Source organism: Ochotona curzoniae, unplaced genomic scaffold (assembly GCF_017591425.1).
Source record: "Ochotona curzoniae isolate NIBS_2020 unplaced genomic scaffold, NIBS_Ocur_1.0 contig_4612, whole genome shotgun sequence".
Lineage (NCBI taxonomy): Eukaryota > Metazoa > Chordata > Mammalia > Lagomorpha > Ochotonidae > Ochotona > Ochotona curzoniae.
The window spans coordinates 1,486,852-1,508,665 of record NW_024466343.1 but is presented as its reverse complement, the minus strand read 5'-3'; the positions used below and the strand labels follow the sequence as shown (position 1 = coordinate 1,508,665).

General features: G+C 38.9%; 1 protein-coding gene across 1 annotated transcript in view; it reads right to left on the bottom strand.

Moving 5' to 3' along the window:
• Window positions 1–21,814, bottom strand: part of LRRC7 (leucine rich repeat containing 7) — a 444,758-nt gene that overhangs the window by 117,085 nt on the left and 305,859 nt on the right. Inside the window, exons 9-10 of the mRNA XM_040987263.1 lie at window positions 8,938–9,012; window positions 2,445–2,589 (exon numbers count right to left, since the gene is read on the bottom strand). Coding sequence (XP_040843197.1) covers window positions 2,445–2,589; window positions 8,938–9,012 — 220 coding nt within the window. The remainder of the gene's footprint in view (window positions 1–2,444; window positions 2,590–8,937; window positions 9,013–21,814) is intronic.

Genomic DNA, 21,814 nt, shown 5'->3' with positions numbered 1-21,814 from the left:
TCATCCACTCCCCAGACACTTGCTGCCAAAGTTTGTCCAGGAGAGTTGTCCAGCATTTTCTGCCCTCCATCTTTTTACATGACACTTACGGTTCTCCACAGGCTAAAATGAGCTGGGTGATATGTCCCAATTACGCACCTGGGTATGTTGTCCACTGCATAGGGCATCATCAGTGAAGGAGGACCTAGTCCCAACGCACTCATTCCAAGGTTGGATCACATATCCTATGGTTTTCCCTGTGGCAGGAGTTTTGAGGCCAGCGGTCCAGTTTGGGAGATTTCCCAAGTAACTTCACCTAGGGTGAACCCAGACCTGACTATAGCATATGCCAGCCAGTACAGGATTTGGTTCTATCCATCACTGAAGTCAGCTTATATATACACTGATGATTGTAGTTGTCTGATCAGCTATGTCTCCAGGCTCATGTCTTATGCAAACCAATGTGTATTGTGGTTCAGGCCAATGCAGTGTGCTAAAGATCTGGCCTTTGTGCAAACCAGCGGCAACAGCAACTTAGCTGGGGTGACCACTGGTCTGCCCCTAGCACCAGTTCCTGCAGGTGTCAGTATGTGCAACAGACTAATCCAGTCTGTCTTGCATAAATCCAGCTGCCATATACACTTATGCATGTTTCAGTTTATCTCAGCGCACTCACCGTACAACCCAGTCCACATGCATGGTGATGGGTGCTGCTGTTTTATCTAGCCTGGCCCACCCCGAGGCCTGGCTTTCATGTAAACTAGCAGGAGTTGCAGGCCAGTAGAGGAGTGGCCACTCTTTTCCTACCAGGCCTGGTTCCAGTTCTGAATTTTGAACTTCCCAGTGGGGTACTGTGATCCAGTCTGACATGACTTGTATCCTGTTCTGGCACTTGCTAGCAGATGCTGCAGCAAAACCTGGCCTGTTTGCATTTATCCTGGCCCTTCCATGTGCCAGTAGATGCAGTGGCCTGGCCTAGCCCAAACATTCCCCCAAACTCAGTTCACCTCAAGATTATTGGTCGTTATAGCCCTGTCCTGCCCAGCCCAGTCTGCCCCTAGTCCTAGCTCTCAAGCTCACCAGTGGGCCTAATGTGTAACTTCATTTGTCAGAGTGAATGGTTTCCTTCATTGTACTCAACTCTGCGTCTGAAAGTTTTCTGGTTACCACCACTTTATCCAAAGTTTCAGGAATTTAGAGCATGCTTGGCTTTCTATACTATCTCAGTGTCATTCTTAAGCCTGCTTAAGTTATTTTATAGTTCAAATAGTTAAAGCCCTGTCATGTGGTAGATAAAGTTCTCAGACTGATGAGGTAGCAATCAATAAAAATGTGTACTTTGAATACACGCAGTTTTTGCTCTCCTTATGTACTTGAGGGTATATGGGGTGAGTGAGAAGGAGTGCAAGGCCTATGTTTCTGTCATCTTTGACCCCCCCATACTCCATTGCTTATTACAACATTAATCAGTTTTTCTTAAATTGCCTGATTTATTTATGATTTTCAGTAAACATTCATGTCAGTCAGAACCTGGAAATGTGGGAGTGATTAATAAAGCCCAATGTTACATGTTATGATGGAGGAAGCCTGAGAAGCATTATTATAAAATTTGCTATGTGAGTCACAAACATCAAACCCGAGAAGAGAGAAATGCTAGACAGCAATCTGTTAAAATCAAATTTTATTTTTATTTGCCTGAAGATATGGCAACAATAGAAGTAGTAAAATACTGAAGAAAAGTTGGAGAAACTGCCATATATCTAAACTTCACTTCAGTTGGAATATCTTGGTTGGGACAACTTTTAGTAGGATTTTTAAGTCCCAGGACATATAATACATTTGTTGTAAAGAAGTTAAAATATAACTTCCAAAGTTATGTTCTTTCATAAATGATGGCAATATATCTATGTAAAAGTTTACTTATTTTGTCTTATGTAAAAATTCCTATCCAAAATTCCTATTATGCAATAAATCATATTTCCTAAAAAAACTTTAACATGTTGAAGGCAATATATCTTTTCAAAATAGAATTAAGAATATAGTTTTTTTTATTTGTATGTTATTGCTATTTCACAGCATGTTAAAACAAAATTAAAAACAGACTGTAGCAATATAGTATTGGTGGAAGCTACTGTGATAATGTAAGTAGATATATATAACTCTCAAATTACCCTAAATCTAACCTATGCATGCCTTATATTAACATTTTACGATAGGATATCTAATGGTTTGTAAAAACAAATCAATAACATAGGATAATTTTAACCGAAGTTCTTTAATTTGGAAACCAGATTTAACATTTTAAGATATTTGTTAAATACTATTTTATAATGTTGAAAAGTGAATTTGCTAATTTTTAACATTGGGCTAATGATATGCTACATATCTACACATTCAAACCATGCTGATAAATATAAAAATGATATGTTTCAACCAACATTCATGACAAAATATTATGTTCTCACCTATAGAGTCAGGCAACTGTTGCAACATATTGGATGATAACAGGAGGTCCTCAAGTGCTTCACATCCAGAAATATCCATGTCAACAGTTTCTATTCTGTTTTTTGACATATCCAGGTATACCAACATCTTTAACTTCCCTATAGACTTGATGACATTGCATAAACTCAGGGTTAGTTGAGAAACTTTTATAAGACACTTTGAAGCTGTGACACCCAGCTTTAAATCTATTACAACAGTAACAAGTGTTAGCAAGGTTATGGAGGAAGTATAATCCACATGTACCATTACAAGGAATGTAAAATAGTAATCCACTTTGGTAAACAGTGTGGCAACTTCTAAAAATGGTGAGCATAGGGTTTTGTTTTTTTTTTTTTTAAACAATGAAACAGCAATCTCTAAATAGGTGTCTGGTAATAAAAATACATGTGTACATATAAAATGGCCACATTTGTATGATTTATGCATCAAAATTTGTAGAACCCAATGTCCATCAGTAAATGAATGGATACAGACAATGTGATCTATCCACCTTACATGGAATAATTTGACAATTGAAAAGGAATTTGACAGTACTACAGATAAAGTTAGAAATACATACTAAGTCAAGGCAATTAGTCAAAAATAGTACATATTTTATAACTGCTCTCACATGAAATGTCCACGATTGGCAAACCTACAGAGATTAAAAAAGTAGAATACAATTGCTAAGGACTGCATGGAGTGAGACATGGGAATGACTGCACATGAGTAGGAGTTTCTTTCAGGGGTGATGAAAATGTTTGAAAATTAGATTTTGTTAATGGCTACATAACCATGTAGGTATGCTAGCATTCACTATATTTGTTTATGATATGTGCCATATATTACAATGAAACAGTTAAAAGCTAAATTGTGTTGCAAATCAGCAGTTAAAAACTAACAATAATTTCAAAGTTACCACTGAATGATATAGCTAACTAACTAAATAATACTGTCAGCAAATAATACATGTTGATGTACTGGTTCTCAAAATTTCTGATGTGTTAGAAAGGTTTAACATTACTTTTCTTAGGAGTGTTTGAATGGTTAAGATGCTTCTGAGTTGCATTGAGTACCTGGCTTCAATACCCAGCTCTGCTCTTGTATCCCTCTTCCTGCTTGTCCAGACTCTTTGAGGGAACCATGATAAATAATTCAAGTTGTCAGATTTCTGTCATCCATATGGGAGACCTGATGGAATTTGAGTGTTTCTCTGTTTTGGCTCCGGTATTGGATCATTGCAGGTGTTTGGGGAGTAACTATGAACGAGCTCTCTCTCTTCCTCTTTCTCTCTCACACTATTAAATAAATGCACAATCAAAATTGCAAATTAAGCTTTATTCTATTAATTTTATTCAACATTTTGTTCTTTCAATAATCCTCCCGGCATCTGTCATATATCAATACCTGTCTTATATTGGAGATTAATCATGAACCATACAGCTAAGCATGGGAAGAAAGTTCACATGAAGAAGACTGCAGTTTTAAAGAATTCACAGTGTTGAAGGAAACTTTAAAACTTGTAAAAAAAACCATAATATTCTGTGGAGATCCAATAAAATGAACATGTAGAAAGTGCCACAGAACAACAGGGAAAGGGCTACAAATTGCCTGGCAGACACTGCTAATTGATAAAGGAGTTGCTGTCTGTGGAAGACAGAACATAATGTGCATCCAAAGAGAAGTGTGAAAAATTACAGCAGGACTGAAGGACAGTGTGAAACTCAAAGTGGCTGGTTAGTGAAGTGGGGATGATAAGAAGGAGCCAATGGTTGAAAGATCCGACACAGCTGTAAGGAAATGTAAAGTTTATAGTAAAGGCAAGGAAAGCTACTTTAAGGTTTATAAAATGAGGAATGACACAATAAAATCTGTTCATAGAAAAAAGCAAGTTTAGGGAAAACTCAAAGGCAGATTCATGATTGGCATCAAGGAGAATCATCAGAATACAGAAATAGTTTAGTTTGTCAGTTAAAACAACAGATGTGGAAAATAAATAAGGCGTACACTCCAGGGAACGTAGAAGCAGAATTATTGGAGTAAGTGATGCTGAGGGCCGGAGAAGAATCAATTCATAGCTAAGTCTAGAAAGAGATAGTGACCACTTAGTTCAGCCATGACTGTAAGAGATAGGATAGGAAGAAAATCACACATTTTGGTTGTTCAATAGCTCTGTTCCTTGTGTGGTCTGTTGTATATGTCTTACTGAGTTGCTACCTATTTTAGAGTATAGAAAAGAATGTAATAAATTATTGTTACCCTAAGCATACAATTTGATTTAATACTTTAAATTATTTTATTTAGCATATGTTCTCCAGAACAGAAGAGCTGACATCACCTGGGAACTTGTAGGAAATGTAGAGTCCCACACTAACCGCAGACTCAGTCAGATGCTGCATTTAAACACACATTCAATCCTAGAGGTTGGGTAACATCATGCCTTTCTTCCCGGGAAGTGCAGACAAAGATAGAAGTTCATGAAAGACTGCTCTTAGTATCAATAGTATTAGAAGGAAAGGAACATGGAAAGAAGGAAGACAGGACACATAAAAGAATCCGTCTGTAATAAATCGAGAAAGTTCTCAAACAACTCTGCAAGGAACATTGCAGCTGATATGCTCTGCAGTTGGCCAAAGTGGGGACTGAGGTATCCTGTCTTCCTGTCGCTGTATTAACAGGTCATTGGATGGAGATCTTCCATTGTGGACGTGTGACTTTGTGTGAGAAGGTTCTCTTCCAGAAAGAAAATTCAGAAAAGGGTGAAGGGCTGTGAGCAGTACTTCCAGAAGCTGGAAGAATAGAATGTGTTCTTCATTTCCAGAAGAGGCTGTGTAGCACCACCTACTTCAAGGAACATTCCAAAGTTACTGCATTATAAGAGTTGGAGCTAAAATTGAAACTCACCTGTATCAGACTAGACTAGAAAGCTCACTTAATTATATTAGCAATTCCTGATGCTCATGTCTATAATTAAGTCAGAACATCTCTGTCTCAGTTCTGTCAGCTCCCCACAGGAATAACTGGAAGCACAGCCCAATGTAGCTGAAGAGTGGCTGGGTTAGTAACACAATGCTTTGAGGGAGTCAGGCCAGAAGGCTCAGTTTCTCCCCCTGCTTAGCAATATGCCACGCGGGAAAAGACTATTAGTTTACTTCAAATTTTCCACCCTGCGGAAATGTAATGCCATCACAAACTATACTTTCACTGAGCAATAAAGGAGTGATATATTTGTTTATGTGTGTGTGTGCGCACGTGGGGGGGAGTGGGGAGGGGTTGGGCCTTTTTTATGGTAAAATGTATTTTACCCTTAAAGCTTCCTTCATTACTAGAGCCAGTTTAACACAATAGTTTGGTGTGTAGTTTTTAAATATTCTTTCTGGAAAAAAATATCACTTTGGTTATTATAGTTAAGGCTTTCCCATGCTTCAATGTAATACCTCTGTTAAAGGCTTCTTTGAAAAACTTTGGTGGTGAAAGCTTTTCAGGCAAATGCTTTGAGTCCTTCAGGGTGTTGGCTGTCGCTCCAACAAACCTCTGGTCACAGAGGGGTCTGCAGGTGAGCAGAGGGAGGAAAAGGAAGAGTGCAAACCACAAGGTATACCACAATGCTAGAATGTGTTTAAAATAAATGTAGGATCAATGTTTTACTTAATCATGCTTCGGCTAAGTGACCTTAGATTGATGTTCACAGGATAAAGCCAAGAAGAACTCTTAAGTATTCTGTCATCAGTTTGTTTCATTGATTTGTAAAAAAGCATGGGAAATAATATTCTGGGTTTCTGAAAGTATTTACAAAGTATATTACTTTTGATATGCATTCTTATATAGGAATATATGAGTTAAGAAAAAAAGTGAATTTGGTTTTGAAGCTTTTTCTGTGAAACTGATGGACATGGGCTGCAGGCTGCATTTTAAGATAACCCTCACAAATTCAAGTGCTTCAGGATGAGTTAATGACAGCTATTTGCCAGCACTGGCTTTCAGAAGGCCATGACTAATCATGGTATGGAGGAGGAGAATATTCTCTCCCAGGATACAGCAAAATGTCAAATTCAAATGTACTGAATCAAACAATGAATTTACTTAAAGCCAGCACATTTGAAATAGATGAATTAAGCAACAGTAGATAGAAAATTCACCATCTTTCCACCTAAGTGATATGTTTCTTAAGGAACTTAAGAATGGGAGTTGATTGACACAGATCTGGGGAATGTACTGATTACAATCACTCAATCAATTACATGAATGTAATTCTTAAAGACCTAGATATAGAATTTTGGGACAACACAATAGGCAGCAACTATTGGAGCTGACCTTAGTTATGACACCAACATTCACTGACTACATGACTTTAGGATATAGTCATTTATTCTTTCGGCCTTTCAGTTTCTTCATCTATGTAAATAAATCTCTATAAAGTGATGGAGCTAGGAAGATTCCATGAATAAACATTTATAGAACATCTAGTAGTGCCTAGCACATGATAAATTCTGTGTATTTTTGAATCAATACACTGAAGAAGGGCAAATTTCCAACTAGGCATACATTCTAATTCCTCATGAACTTGACAAGTGCTTTACTTCTTGGCCCAAGACTTGTACATATATAGTACAAGTACGTTATAGTTTGTCTTGTTCCACAAGGAATACATTCCAAGAGAAAGCATGGGTGACTAAAAGGGTTCATAGCATCAGACCCTTTGCTCACATATGCTATTTATTTCCTATGCACACATAACTATGGTAAAGTTCAATTTATAAATTAGGCAATAAAAGAATAACTATTTAAGATAGCACAATTGTAACACATAACAATGATGATATGAAACTTAAAAATACCTTATTTATTGAATTTTTCATTTAATATTTTGGACCATGGTTGAGTATGTGTAATTGAAATCACAAGAAGAAAAAGCATGAATAAGAGAGGACTACTTGTGCTTTAGATAGGCACTACACTACTACTATCTATAGTGGCATACAGGTCTGTTTCCCTGCTATGAATGAGTTCTTCCAAGAAACTGATTCAACGCCTTGAAATGCCATAAATATATTTAAGCTTATTAGTTATATGGACTGCAACTCTGAAATTAGGTTGGTGTCTGATTTACAGAAATGGTTTGAGAAATTATTATTATTATTATTTTAAAAGATTTATTTTAGTTTTATTTGAAGAGCAGATTTACAGAGAGAAGGAGAGACAAAGAGATTTTCCATCTTCTGATTTACTCCCCAAATGGCTGCAATGGCCATAGCTGAACCAATTTGAAGCCAGGAACAGGAACTTCCTTTGAGTCCCTGGGCCCCAGGGACTTGGGCCATCCTCCATTGCTTTCCTAGGTCATAAGTATGGGGCTGGATTGGAAGCGGAGCAGCTAGGGCATGCATTGGTGCCCATATGGCATGCCAGTGCTTGGAGGTGGAGGATTAACTTGTCAAGCTACCACACTAGCCTTGATAAATTATTTCTTGGGTAAATCAATAACTGAAGGCTTTACATACTTTTTTGTGACTGTGTTGAGAGGAGAAAAATATTCTTTTGATGAGAAAATCTTTTTCCTTAGTATTTTTCCATGTAGTCTCCTTTATGTACTCTTAATTTTTCCCAAAGAGGGAATAGGCTTATTGTTTGAATGCTTTTGTAAATATTTGAAGAAATGTTTAACATTAGTTCAAAATGGGAATGAAATTAGCTTTGGGAGCACATGTAACTTCTATGTTGGCTGAAGAATTATTGCATCTGCACCTGTCTTGGATGCTTTCTACAATCCCACGATCTGGAGTTGGCCAAGACGACTGGCGATGTGTTTGCTTTGTGTGTATGTGTGTATATGCCCATGCTTTTAAGCACATGTATTAGGAGAGGCAAGTGTTTTACTGGGAGCTAATCTTTTATTAGGTAGTAAAAGCAGGACTAGTCACACTTTATGATTTACTGGAGACCTAGTACTCAAGAACTTTTTCTTTTCCTGTAATTCTTTTTAGTGGAGGAAAAAACTTAGCATAATTAAATTTTTTTCATCTTTAATAATGTAATAATGTGATTTAAAATGTTCATGTAGATTATCCTGGAGGTTAGCTGAAATAAGGATGATTTTTTTTTCTTTTAGGATAGTGGAAGAATTCTAACAATATAAACAAAAACCATTATCCAGTTACCTGTAAGAATAAGGCTGATTTTAAAAAACGTAACTTGGTGTTACTTATGGTATTATCTTTTAAACTACTATTTTTTTCACATTTTAAAACAAAAAGAGATTACAAAAAAGAGATTACAAATACACTCCTTCAACAAGACTAGTCTTGTATACATGTTATATTAACATAAACACAGGATATATTAAAAAACCAGTTAGTGAAAAACTTGATGACTGAACATTTTTAACTGTTATTCCACTTTCAAGGCAAAAATTGGGATTTAAATTTCTGAATAATTATTATGATATGCAACCAAAGCATTATAAAACTTACATACCCCAGGTAGCACTTGCAATGCATTATTATCCATCCACAACTCTCTTAAATTTTGTATTTGATCCAGAACTTCAGGCTGGGAGAAAGAAATGCAGGAGAGAGAGGTAAAAATTAGTCTTTTGTTTTAATAAATATTACATGTACTTGCTTGGAGACTGAGCATTTATTTAGGAATTAGTGTTAACGTCTTAGAAAATTCCAAGAGTAGCAACCAACAAAAAGTTGGTAGTCCCAAAGGTAATCAACAGAATTATCTGGAATCAATGAGAATAATCACAGTAAAAATAAAATCTATTACTCAGTTATATTCTTTCTTAAGGTCTTAGCATGATGTTTTGTAGCATAAATCATAACAATTTAGTACCTGCATGTTTCATTAAGCTTTGAAGGGGAAGAATATTTGTTTTTCAGTCACTCTATCCTCATATCTTTGTTGCCCACCATTATACATGGCACTTAGTAGCACACAGAGAAACAGATTCCCTAACTCAAATTTGTCTCTAAATCCTGCTTCACGGGTGGCAGACGATGTGATGAGGATAGGGTTATCATTGCTGCCAGCACCACTTCCTTGTGACATCCTTTTCCTAATTTCTCTCCAGAAGTTATCTCCTCTCATTTGTAAGCCATGTGCTTTCTTTGATTTTTAGGTTGTTCTCACCACTCTAGAGGAGTGAGAGGTCAAAGCTAGACAGTTCACTATGTTCATCTGGCCTGAGACACTGATTATGGAGTGGGACTAGGATCCATTCAAAAATCATTGCAGAGCAATGAATCATTGACTAGGAACTCTGGGAAAAAAAACCCCAAAACCTAAAAAACACAAAACTCTTGCTCATTGCCAGTGAGTTTCGAACTGGGAATCAATGGCCTTGGGAGTTTCAGCCTTGAGGAAACAGGAGATGCTGTCTGAGGAAGAGGGCTTTCCAAAGTAAATGCAGGTAAAAGATAGATTCTAGTGTTTTCATAGTAGTTCACCCTTACGACAGAACTATAGCCAGATTCTGTTTCTTTCAACTGAAACAACAAAATACCAATGTAGTTCAATGAAACTTGGGATATTATTTAGAAAGCTGGTGCTTTTTACAGAACACTTATGGAAATAAATATAACTTAAATTTCCATCAAGATATTGGTAATTATGAGTCATGGAGGTTATACACACATTGATGACACATTAGAAGTACCTTAGAGACTAGAAGAGTTACTGTGCAGTTTGCATGTGATCTTAGCTTGCTATTGCAATAGTATGTTATATGATTCCCGGGAGAAGTTTTTTTTTTTTATAACAATGATTAAAACATAAAATTGGAGACCTGACATTCATTTTCAGAGTCATAGGCATGTCTGAATTAGTATGGAAGATATTTTTGTGCAGGCAAACATTTCCACTGCCATTTAGATCATAGGAAGTAGGCTATGAAGTACTTTGAATGACAGATTGAGCAAGAATAATAATCATGAAATCAACTGCAGGATGCATACTCTGAAATGTGTGACAGAAGTTGGATAGCAAGAGGAGGGCCAGCTGGAAAATATCAGTAAAATTTTGTGGCTTTTCTAAGTCTAAAAGAAACTTCACTTAAAGAGAAGAGATAGTGTTTAATAAAACCTCTTGCGCATATGCTAGGATAGAGACTAACGAATAAACTTGTATCAAAAACCACGTAGATTAGATTATCTGTAGTAACAAATTCTGAATTCTCTATGGCTTAATAGTTCAGGTTTATGCCACATGATCTTGTTTCTTTAAAGATGTGTTTGGTTACTTGAAAGGCAGCGCACGTGCGGGGGCACACGCGCGCGCGCACACACACACACACATTCTCTCTCTCTCTCTCTCTTTCTCTTTCTCTCTCTCTCTCTCTCGTGGTTATTTCCAAAAACGTTTCTACTGCCTGTGACTAGGCTAAGCCTAAATCAGGAAGCAGGAACTCCATCCTGGTCTCCCAAATAGATGTCAGGGACCCGAATACTTCTGTCATCTACTTCCTTCACTGGTGCGCCAGAAAGGAGGTGGGTTGGAAGTGGAGCAGCCAGGACTGGAAACATCAATCATCTGGGATTTCAGTGTTGTGTCTGCAACTTAAATTGATGTGCCACAACTCTGCCACCCTTCTATGATGTTGTGACTGTACCCTTTCAAGAATGCTGGAGAAGCCAAAACATACAAAGAATCTGGAAAACTCATTTCTGCTCTTGAAGCTATTGGGCTTGAGTGACATGACTCATTTATGGGTACAACTTATTGTCTAGAACTGCTTGTGTGATCCTAACGTAAGCGCAAAGAAGACAGGGAAATATATGGGAAATTCATGGGTTATTTGGTGAACAAAATGTTTGTTTCATACGATGTAACTGTATGAAAAAGAGAATAATACAAATAAACACAGAGTGTATTTGCATTTTATTCCTGGAATTGTTAAGAATGAATTTATTTATCTTTCACATCCTAAGCATAATACCAGGGTCATAATGTATAATATTATCTCTGACCTCAAGAAACTCACAAAGTAAAATTTAATTCTGAAGCAAACCTCAGAAGAATAAACTCATGGTGCTCCAGCAATATGAAGGAGGGAGAGCCATGTGAGCAAGAACCAGAGAAAAATTACCAGAGTGAGAAGAGAAGAAACTGTCCAGTAGAGACAAGCTACATCTGCTTAAAGATCCACTTATTTTTATTAAGAAGGCAGATTTACAGAGAGAGATAAAGAAACAGAAGGATCTTCCGTGTGCTGGTTAACTCCCCAAATGGCTGCAACGGCTGCAGCTAAACCAATCTGAAGCCAGGAGCCAGGGACTTCTTCCAGGAGACAAGGTATGTTTTAACTGCAACAGAATGTTAAATTACAGCTCTCTATATGAATAGGAATCACAGGCAGTTTGCTTGAAGAGTGCTAATTTTGAGACAATGTGGCTAATTATAAGTGAATTCAACAAGTGAGGCCAGGAGGCCTCTTATCTCTTTTAAAGAGATGGGATTTTATCATACCAGTGAAAGAACATCGCTAAAAGATTTTTAATCAAAGCAATTTTGGCTGATAAATGCTTTGAATATATTGCTCTAAGCTCATAGAAAAAAGAAAACCAAAAACAAAAAATCCTAATGAGAGTCAGCAATGAAAGAGGTAATAGGGAATAGAGAGGAGCTGCATTCTGGCATTGTAAGACAGAAATGGGAAAGATAAAATAGGACGATACTATCAAAGAGGGAAAATTAAAGACAGAGAAATTGGAATAAAAATAGTAAAATAAATTCTACGAGGGAATGAAGAAGATGGAGTTTGTTGTTCAAGAGCAGACTGACCTTGAATAGAAGTGAGCGAGAAGCCTCATTTGCTTAGATTTGAGGAAAGATGCAAAGGCTGGATGGATGCTGATGGACATGGTGGAAGAAGGGCTGGAAGCTGAAGGAAAGCATGTCTTGAATTCTCAAATTTTCTTGATGAAGTGGAGAACAGGTGGTCTGTTGAGCAAGATGGGGCAAGAATTTTGCATATGTAGAACTGCTGGGGTCAATGGCACATACTAAAAAAGTTATAGAGGAATCAAAAAGGGAGCAAAAGGCAATCTAAAGAGCTTTATCAATGAGTGTTATTACAGGGAACAATTGACAGTCAAGAAGAGAGAAGAAACTAAAGACTTCAGGTTTCTAGAAAGTCAGTGAGGGAAATAATAGGAGAATTTGGGTAGCATTTGACACATCACATAATTTCTCTGTAATTTCTCTAACACAATTCCACGGGGGATCATGGTGGAACCACAGGCATGACAACTTGGAAAAAGACAACTGATGCTAAACTATGATTCTGCTCTGTTTCAAAATATCATGTTTAATCTAATCAATAATGGAATAGCTCTACTTTATGGATCAAAAATCTGTTCATCTTTTTCTGGGGGAAAACAATAATGATTTAGTGCGGGTGACATAGCTGCATTTGAAATTTTTATTCAGGTCTCTTAGCTCTAAAGAAGACATCATGCTATTGCTTAAAATTGAAATTCCAAGCTTAAAATTGAAATTCCAAAATAATGCAGAGCTGATGATTACAAATGGCCAATAAAGTAAGCATATGTTCGGATTTTAAATAAAAGGTGTTTCTATTGCAAAATGCTGTAATAAATAGTTTTCAGAGGAAACTACAAAAACTTTCTTATGATAGTAGAAGCAAAATACAGAGTTAACAAATCAATAATTATAAAGAAAATCACAACATGAATAATATAATGCAATAACATTTCATAATCGATGACAATTTTAAAGCGCATTTTGGGATTAAACGAAACAGACTAGATTAAAAAAACGAACACATAAGTTACTTTTCTTCCGGCTGCTTAATTTCATTCCAAAGTCCAATTCTCCTCATTAAAAATAAGTGAATTGGAGGGAAAGCATGATGGTGGAATAGGGTGAGGACGTTAAAATGGACTGAGAAGGCTTATTGGAGGAGAAGCAGAGAGTGCACGATCCTGGAAAACTGGAATGGGCAGGCAGATGGCAGATGGGAACTTGGAGACCTGTGGAAATGGGGCAGTAGCAGAGGCAATAGAGCAGTGCTGCAGTGGACAGACACCCCAGTGGTAATAGGAGCTTCACTCACGGACAGTTGGGAGGAAGATCACTGGAAATGCAGGAAGTGAGTCAAGCCATAGAAACACGGGCCCTACTGTTTTATTTTAATTCAATCAAAAGCAGAATCAGCGTGGTGGAGGGAACAGGATGGATTTCATGGCTCAGCAACTTCCAGGGCCATATCAGGCACCATTTTGAGCACTGAGGTAAAGGCATGAGGATGACAGCAAGCTGTGCATGTGTTAAGACAGGGAAGAACTCACTTCTGGCTCAGTGCATCTCACTGGTTCTTTTGGGAAAAGAATATTCATCTGACATCCTATGAGTTCCATTCAAAATAGGACTGGGTTGCCTGCTGAAAACATGAGCAGAAGGGCTGAGTAGGAAACATTTTGACTGCAACACAGGGTCACAGAAACTGAAGAGTGGAAACCCTGATGCCCTGGCTGTGGAAGCCATGGCAGAACAAATCACAGGAAAAAGGGATTGAAACTTGCTGGGGGAATTGAAACTCACTGGAGGGAGTGGCGTGAGTGACACAAATGCAGAACCAGGTACTGACTAGGATCAGTAAAGATGACACAGGTTAAAAATGAGCCCCAAGCAGAAGAATCAGATAATCTGAGTTACGATGGCCAAGGGCAAAAGAAGAGACACAGGTATCATGAACAAGGATATCGATTCTCCCCAGCAAAGCATGAAAGCATTTTTTTTCAATATTAAATTAACTATAGAAGACATTGAGAAACCGCTAGATAAAGAAATAAAACATATCATTATAAAGCTTTTTAAAAGTAGTAAGAAGCAGTTACAACAGTTCAAGGAATTTGAAAAATGCAGTACAGAGCAAATAGCAGGCTTGAAATGTAATCAAACCAAAGTGTAACAGAGGAAGACTTTAATAAAGCAAATTAAAAATTAAATGAAAGTCCAACTAATAAAATGTGTTGGGCAGAAGAAAGAATTTCAGAACTGGAAGACATCACATGTGAAAATGAAAATCCCTGTGCCCATTGAACCTTGTCATGAAAATAATGGAAAAAATAAATAAAAAAAATGTATCCTCAAAAGGTCAAACTTAAGGGATACGGGAAATCCTGAAAGTGTGGAAGGGAAGCTGGCTTAAAAGATGTGTAGAACATAACAATAAATAAGAAGTTCCCCAACATGGACAATAAAGGGGGAACCAAATACAGGAAGAGCAGAGAATCCCGAACAGATTCAGTTGGAAGCTATTCCTGACATGGCAGATGATAATCAAGCTTTCTCCACCTGAATATAAGGAAAGGTTATTTAATATGAATGTGGGAAAGGCCAATTAATTTATTCAGGAACCCCAATCAGATTCACAGCTGACTTCTCAGAGGAAACCCTACTGGCCAGAAGACAATGGAATGACATATTCCAGATGCTAAAAGAAAAAAAAAATGTCAACCCAGAATAACAGCCAGAAATGCTTTCCTTTGTCTTTGAGAATGAAAGAAAACTTTTCCAAAGTAATTAAAAACTTAAGGACTTCACCTTTACCAAACTTGCCCTACACAGGTTGCTTAAAGGTGTTACAGAGAAAAGAAGCCAGCATGGAGGATATCTCAATAAAATCACAAAAGAAACCTAAATTAAACAACAAAAAAACCAATGTTAAAATGATTGGACCAAATCATTAATTATCAATGTTAACACTGAATGTAAATGGTTTAAACATGTCAATCAGAAGAGATAGATTAGCAGAGTGGACCAAAAAATGGAACCCCTTTATCTGCCACTTACAGGAGACACATCTTACCAACAAAGATACATGAAAAAAGTGAAATGGTGGAAAAGAATATTATATGCTAATTGAAAGGAAATGTATTGGTGCAGCCATTCTAATATCAGATAATATAGACTTTGACATGAAAATGATTAGAAGAGGTGAAGAAGGACACCAAGTAATGATTAAGAGAGCTATTCAACAATAGTAAATTATGACTACAAATGTATACGTATTAAAGGACTTAAAGGGAGATAGAGAAATGCAATATAATAATATTGGAGGACCATAATGCCCTACAAACTTTGAAGGGCAGATTGATGAGACAGATATTTAGCAAGAAAACAAGACAGCTCACCCCAAAAATAAAACAAATGCACTTAATTGATATGGAGCCTTTTACCCTACAGAATCAGAATGCACTTTTTAAAAATTAGTGTATGGGGCCTGGCACGGTGGCGCAGTGGTTAAGCTCCTCGCTTTGCACGCCCGGGATCCCATAGGGGTGCCGGTTCTATCCTGGCAGCCCCGCTTCCCTTCCAGCCTGTGGCCCGGGAAAGCAGTGGAGGACGGCCCAAAGCTTTGGGACCCTGCACCCACGTGGGAGACCCGGAAGAGGCTCCTGGCACAGCATGGGCCGTTGCGCTCACTTGGGGAGTGAATCATCAGACGGAAGATCTTCCTCTCTGTCTCTCCTCTCTGTATATCTGCCTTTCCAATAAAAAAATAATAAAAATAAATCTTTAAAAAAAATTAGTGTATGGAACTTTCTCCAGGGTTGATCACATTATAGGCCACAAAATAAGCCTTGGAAAATTTAAAAAATATTCCAGAAAATGCAAAAATACCAGAAAACTGAACAATATACTTCTAATGAAAATGGTTATTGAAGAAATAAAAGAGGACAAAAAAATATTCCTTGACATGAATGAAGACACCCCCAGCTGTAGATAACTGTTTACATTGCATTGTACTTAAGCAAGTGTTACAGGGCTGGGAGAAAAGCAGCCAATAGCTGGTGGGCATTCAGGGCCTGGTTAATGCCAGATTTGTCAACTATACCAGTGTGCAAACATTAATTGCTTATTTATTGATTGATTGAGTTTTTTTAAAAAGATTTATTTTTATTATTTTTTTAATTGGAAAGGCGGATATACAGAGAGGAGAGACAGATAGGAAGATCTTCCATCTGATGATTCACTCCCCAAGTGAGGCTGCCGGGGATAGAACCGGCGCCCATATGGGATCCCGGGCGTGCAAGGCGAGGACCTTAGCCACTTGCGCCACCACACCAGGCCCGACTGACTGAGTTTTTAAAGTGATTGAACAGGCCACTGCACTTGGAGGTAAAGGAGCAGGGTGAAATCAGGTGGTTTGGAGGAGGGAAACCTGAGAACCTTTCTGGGTCAGAACAATGCACTCCTGCACATGGGATTTCAGAGCTGGGCTAGTTGGCATTGACCACCACTCACTGGTACACAAATAAGCTAGGGCTCGCTGACTGCCTGGCAGATCTGATCCACAGTATCCACCTGTGAGTGCTGGGGTAGGGGACATGTTAGACTGGACCATGACACTAATCAGCATGTGAGGGCAGATTATATGGGATATTTGTGGGATTACCCATATAGGACTGCAGTATCCACTGACTTGCTTGAAAGCTGGGAGTGGTGATGGGCCAAGCTAGGCATGACTATCGAACTCCCTGACACTCATGGGAACTGAGGTTGGGACCAGTTGGGTTAGTCCAGGTTGCAGCACCCACCAGCAGAGGCTGCAACATCCAACAGCACACACAAAGGCAAATATGGGGTGGGGTGGACTATGCCAGGTAAGGACATAGTACCTGCTGGCATACATGAGACCCAGGTCTTGGCATGGAGCTGGTGAAGGAACTTGGGGAATTCCCCCTGGTAGGTTGTAGGTTCTGCTGGTGCGCATATGAGTCAGGGCTGGGTGTGGACCAGGCTGGGCAAGGTGGCTCCACTAGTTGGCAGGTGTGTTGGGTGGCTCTGGGTGGGGGTGGGGTGAACAGGGCAAGGTCTAGCAAAAACTATAGCATGCTGGCATGTGAAGGAACCAGGAAGGGGTGTGGCCTATGCTGGACTATGCTAACACACCTACTGGTTTGCATGAAAGTCACAATGAGGGCAGGCTAGGCAAGGGTAGGTTGCAACAACCAACAGTGAGAGTTGGGACAGGTGATGGACCAGGGCAAGCCAGGATGCAGCACTCAATGGCAAGTACCAAGACTTAGTGTAGTCCATCAGGCTGGGTTGGAGCAACCACCAACACGTTCAACATCTATGGCTGGGAACAGGCCTGCGAGGGGAACTAAGGAGAACCCCTGTTGGGTCAGTCTGTAAATCCTGCTGGCAGTGTAAGGATCAGAACGTGGTACAGGTTGGGCCAGGTTGGGCAGTTCACACTTGTGCTGGAACTGGGGGCTGACCAAGCTGGGCTGGGATCCAGCACCCACAGCATGAGCTGGGACTAAGGCCAGGCCAGGTGTAGTCAAACTGCAGCAACCCCCTGGTGAATGCTGAGGCAAGACAGGCCATGCCAGACTGAGCTGCAGAACTCACCAGCACACCCCAGGACTTGCAGTGAGCTAATATTGCAACTGTTGAACATAAGAGTTGGGACTAGGGGCAGGCCAGAATGAGCATGGCTGTAGCAACTGTTGGCCTGCATGTGAATTAGATTTTGATAAGGGCTGGGCTGGATGAGGCTATTGCATCTGAGGGCTCTTACAAGAGTCAGAATGGATGCCAACTGGCTGGGCTTTGCTGCAGTGTTTACTGGGAAGTGGCAGGGCAGGGTGCAAGTCATGTCAGACTGGACCACAGTATCCTCTGGAAAGTTCAGGGTTCAGAACTGAGTGAGTCTAGTGTGGAAGTTGTGGGCACTCCTCTGCTGGGCTGCAGCTTCAGCTGGAGTGCACATGGGAGCCAGGGTGGACCAGGCTGGACAGAGCAGTGGTGTCCATTGCCATATATGTGGACTGCATCGTGGAATGGGATGGGCTGAGCTAAGCTGCAGCACCCATAGGTGTATATGAGAGCATGATTGGGATGTGGCACAAATTAGACTACTCTGCTGCACATACTGGCATCCACAGGAACTGGGGTTGGGTGTGGGCCTGAAAGAAGTTATTGGGAGTTGCACAACTAGGCTGTAGTTCCCATTGATGTGCATAAGGTCCAGGTCTGTGGCATGCTGGATATGGCTGGGCTGCAGCACCTGCTGGTTTTCATTGAACATGGGACTGGGAACAGAACTAACTGGGCAATTACAATTGCCGTTTTGGTTGATGTGGGTGATGATGTGGTCCAACTATCAACCACACGCATGTGTTGGGACTGGGCCTCCTTCATTGATGATGCCTATGCAGTGGACTGGTGCATAATGGGGACATGTTGCCCAACTCATTTTAGCCTGTGGAGAACAGTAAGTGTCATGTAAAAAGATGGAGGGCAGAAAATGCTGGACAACTCTCCTGGACAAACTTTGGCAGCAAGTGTCTGGGGAGTGGATGAACTGGGGTAGACTCTGTCAGCCAATGGACCTCAGAAGGATTTTCTCAATCTTGGAACAATGAGACCAACAGCATCTCAGAACCATCAAAACCACTCCAGCAATACCTGCAGAACATTCTTCTCCACATTGGGGTTTCTAATATGATATCAAATGGACATGCCCCATCCCTAGGTACTGATGTAGTTTGGTACTTGGCAGTAACTCATCCCTCTCTCTCAACCTCCTCCCCAGATACAGTAGAACAGGGAAGAAAAGGAAAATTGGGAGAATTTTTCCACCCACTGTTTCCCATGCCTCAATCCTCCCCATGCTAATCAGTGGTCTCTATGGGCATGCATCCTTACCAACAATACAAACAACATCAAAAATAAGATTTTTAAAAAGTAATCAATGAAGGCATCAAGACAACATATCAAAACTTTTGGGGCACAATAAAGGCAGTGCTATGAGGAAAGTTTGTTGTAATCAGTGCTTACATCAAGAAAGTGCGAAGGCAGCAGTCAAATGAGCTAACACATCTGATGGAGCTAGAAAAACAACAGCACAATAATCCCAAGATTAACAGAAAAAAGAGATCATCAAAATAAAGAAGGAAATAAACCAAATAGAGACTGAAAGAACAATACATATGTTCTATGGATTGAAGAGCTGGTTTCCTACTCCACTGGTGGTGGAAGTATAGGCCAGTGCAGCCACTGTGGAGTTAGTAGGGAGAACACTTAAAGAACTGAAAATTAATCTGCTGTATGACCAGCTAATCCACTCCTGGAATATATTCAAAGGAAGTGAAATCTCTATACAAGAATTTGATCCACAACCGTGTATTTACAGCAGCACAATCCACAATAGTGAGCACATGGAAACAACCTAGATGCCCTTCAAAGGAAGAATAGACAATGCATAGTCCTCCATGAATGCTACTGAAGTATCTTTTTAAATTTCAAAGCACTCATCTTGAATGTCTTAGGATTTTTATAAGGAAAGGTTCTTATTTTGTTCTGTTTTCATTCCCTAGAATGAACACATAAAATGAATTTTCTCAGTTACATCTGTCTAACTGAAATAACCCAAAAGCATTTGAGAAGCAATAATGCTATCAAGTAAGCAGATAATTGAAATCCTAATAGATAATAAAAATCCTAACAAGAAAGCTAATTTCTTGGTACTAATTTACAGTAAAGTGATTTTGCAAGTGTTTTTTGCTTGAACTATTCTCACTGAACCTTTAAAACTATCCAAGGAAGGAGGTACTGTCATTGGACAAGTGGTTAACAGCATGATTTCAGGGGCTAGACAGTTCATACCCAGTCTTTGTATTTGCTATATAATTTTGGCTTAAGTTCTAGCTTTTAATGCTGAATGCTTATGAGTGTTAGCAATTATCTACATAGTATACAAGTGAATAAGACATAATGAAGCAAGTGGATGTTTTAAAAGAGATACAGTCAGTATGTGGTGAAAAGCAACCATGTGTGTTTTGTAAGATAAGATACGATGAGTAAAATTCAAAAGTAGAGGAATATTCTTGGGAAAAAATGATTCGCATCTGGTGTGATGTTATAATCTAGGCAAAGGGCCTTGGAATGGGGAGGGTTTAAGGATAGCTTGAGAAAAAGGAGCATTTTAATTCATTCAACAGTCTTATTCAATCAACCAGTAATATTCTATTATGTTGCAAGCATTGGAGAAAAAGTGATTAAGAAATCAGAAAAATCCTCATGAGGTTTAGCTTCATGTTTCCTGCACAGGATTCTAAGACAAAATTAACAATTGAAAAAGGGAAGAAATTCTGGTTTCATGATCTCCATTTGATTTATTACTTTCCACCCAGGAGGACAAAACTGATGGCCTCTTATGAATCCGTATCTAAGATTGTAAGCTGTTTAACATACACAATGTGATCTTACAATTCAAATTTATCTTTTTGTTTTCTTTCTCAAAATCTGCAGCCCCTTATTTCTTCATCTGTCTATCCTATAACCATTGGGCCATTTCAGCATGATTATTCTTGCTTATAAGTCTTCCCATTAACCAAAGAATATAAAGCCCGGAATCATTACTGTATCATTTGACCCTTGCCTACTTCTCAGTTATTCCACTCTACTCTTCGGCTTCAAGGAAAACTCAACTCTTTGCAGTTCTGAGAGACATCATGTTTGTTATCTTGCCATCTGGCACTTTGAAATGTTCTTCAGATCCACTCAACTGAATAGGCAGGCATCTTTGCTGGGTTGATTGCCTACTACAGATTATTCTGATCTCCTTGAGGCAGAGAAGGGAATCTCGTTTACCCCAAGGTTGTTGTCACCTCTTTCTAGGGTAAATTGCATATATCAGTGCTTGCTTCAAAAATTTCATTTTCATATAATCAAATAAAGAATCTAGTTTATGTTCATTTTTTGGTATATTCCAATTCAGTAACCCATTCTCACGATAACAGACTATGAAAACAATAATTTGTCATTTTGACACCTTAAGCGCAAATATTCAGCTGGCTGATCATTACCACCAATATTTCAGTTCACTCATTCTAGCACTGCAGAAGTCTTCTGTGTCAGTTATGTATATGACATGTCATTGACGTGCAGAATTTATTTTGTCTATTCAAGTATCTTCGCTTAAGAGGAGGCTATACAGGCCATGATTATGAACAGTTTTGGGCAAATGTCAAACTCTTTTATAACATTCACTTTACTGAACTTAACATTGATTGAATTCAACCTTCTGTCTAACTGCTCCAATATTTGTTGGAGAAAATCACAGTTGACTTGTTTCACTGTAAATTAATGACAAATGCCTTAAATGGAGTCTGAATACAGCTTGCAATCCTACTACTTTGTCCTGAGAAGTTGCTTTCCAGCTCTGCATGACTCTCTTGTCAGAAGTAAACCCTGTCTTATAAATTACTTGTTGTTCATTGAAATAAACAAGCATTCAGAGCTAGAATAACTCCAAGGATATTGAAGCATGAGCTTTGGTCAACTCATATGTGCAGTTAGAAAACTCTGG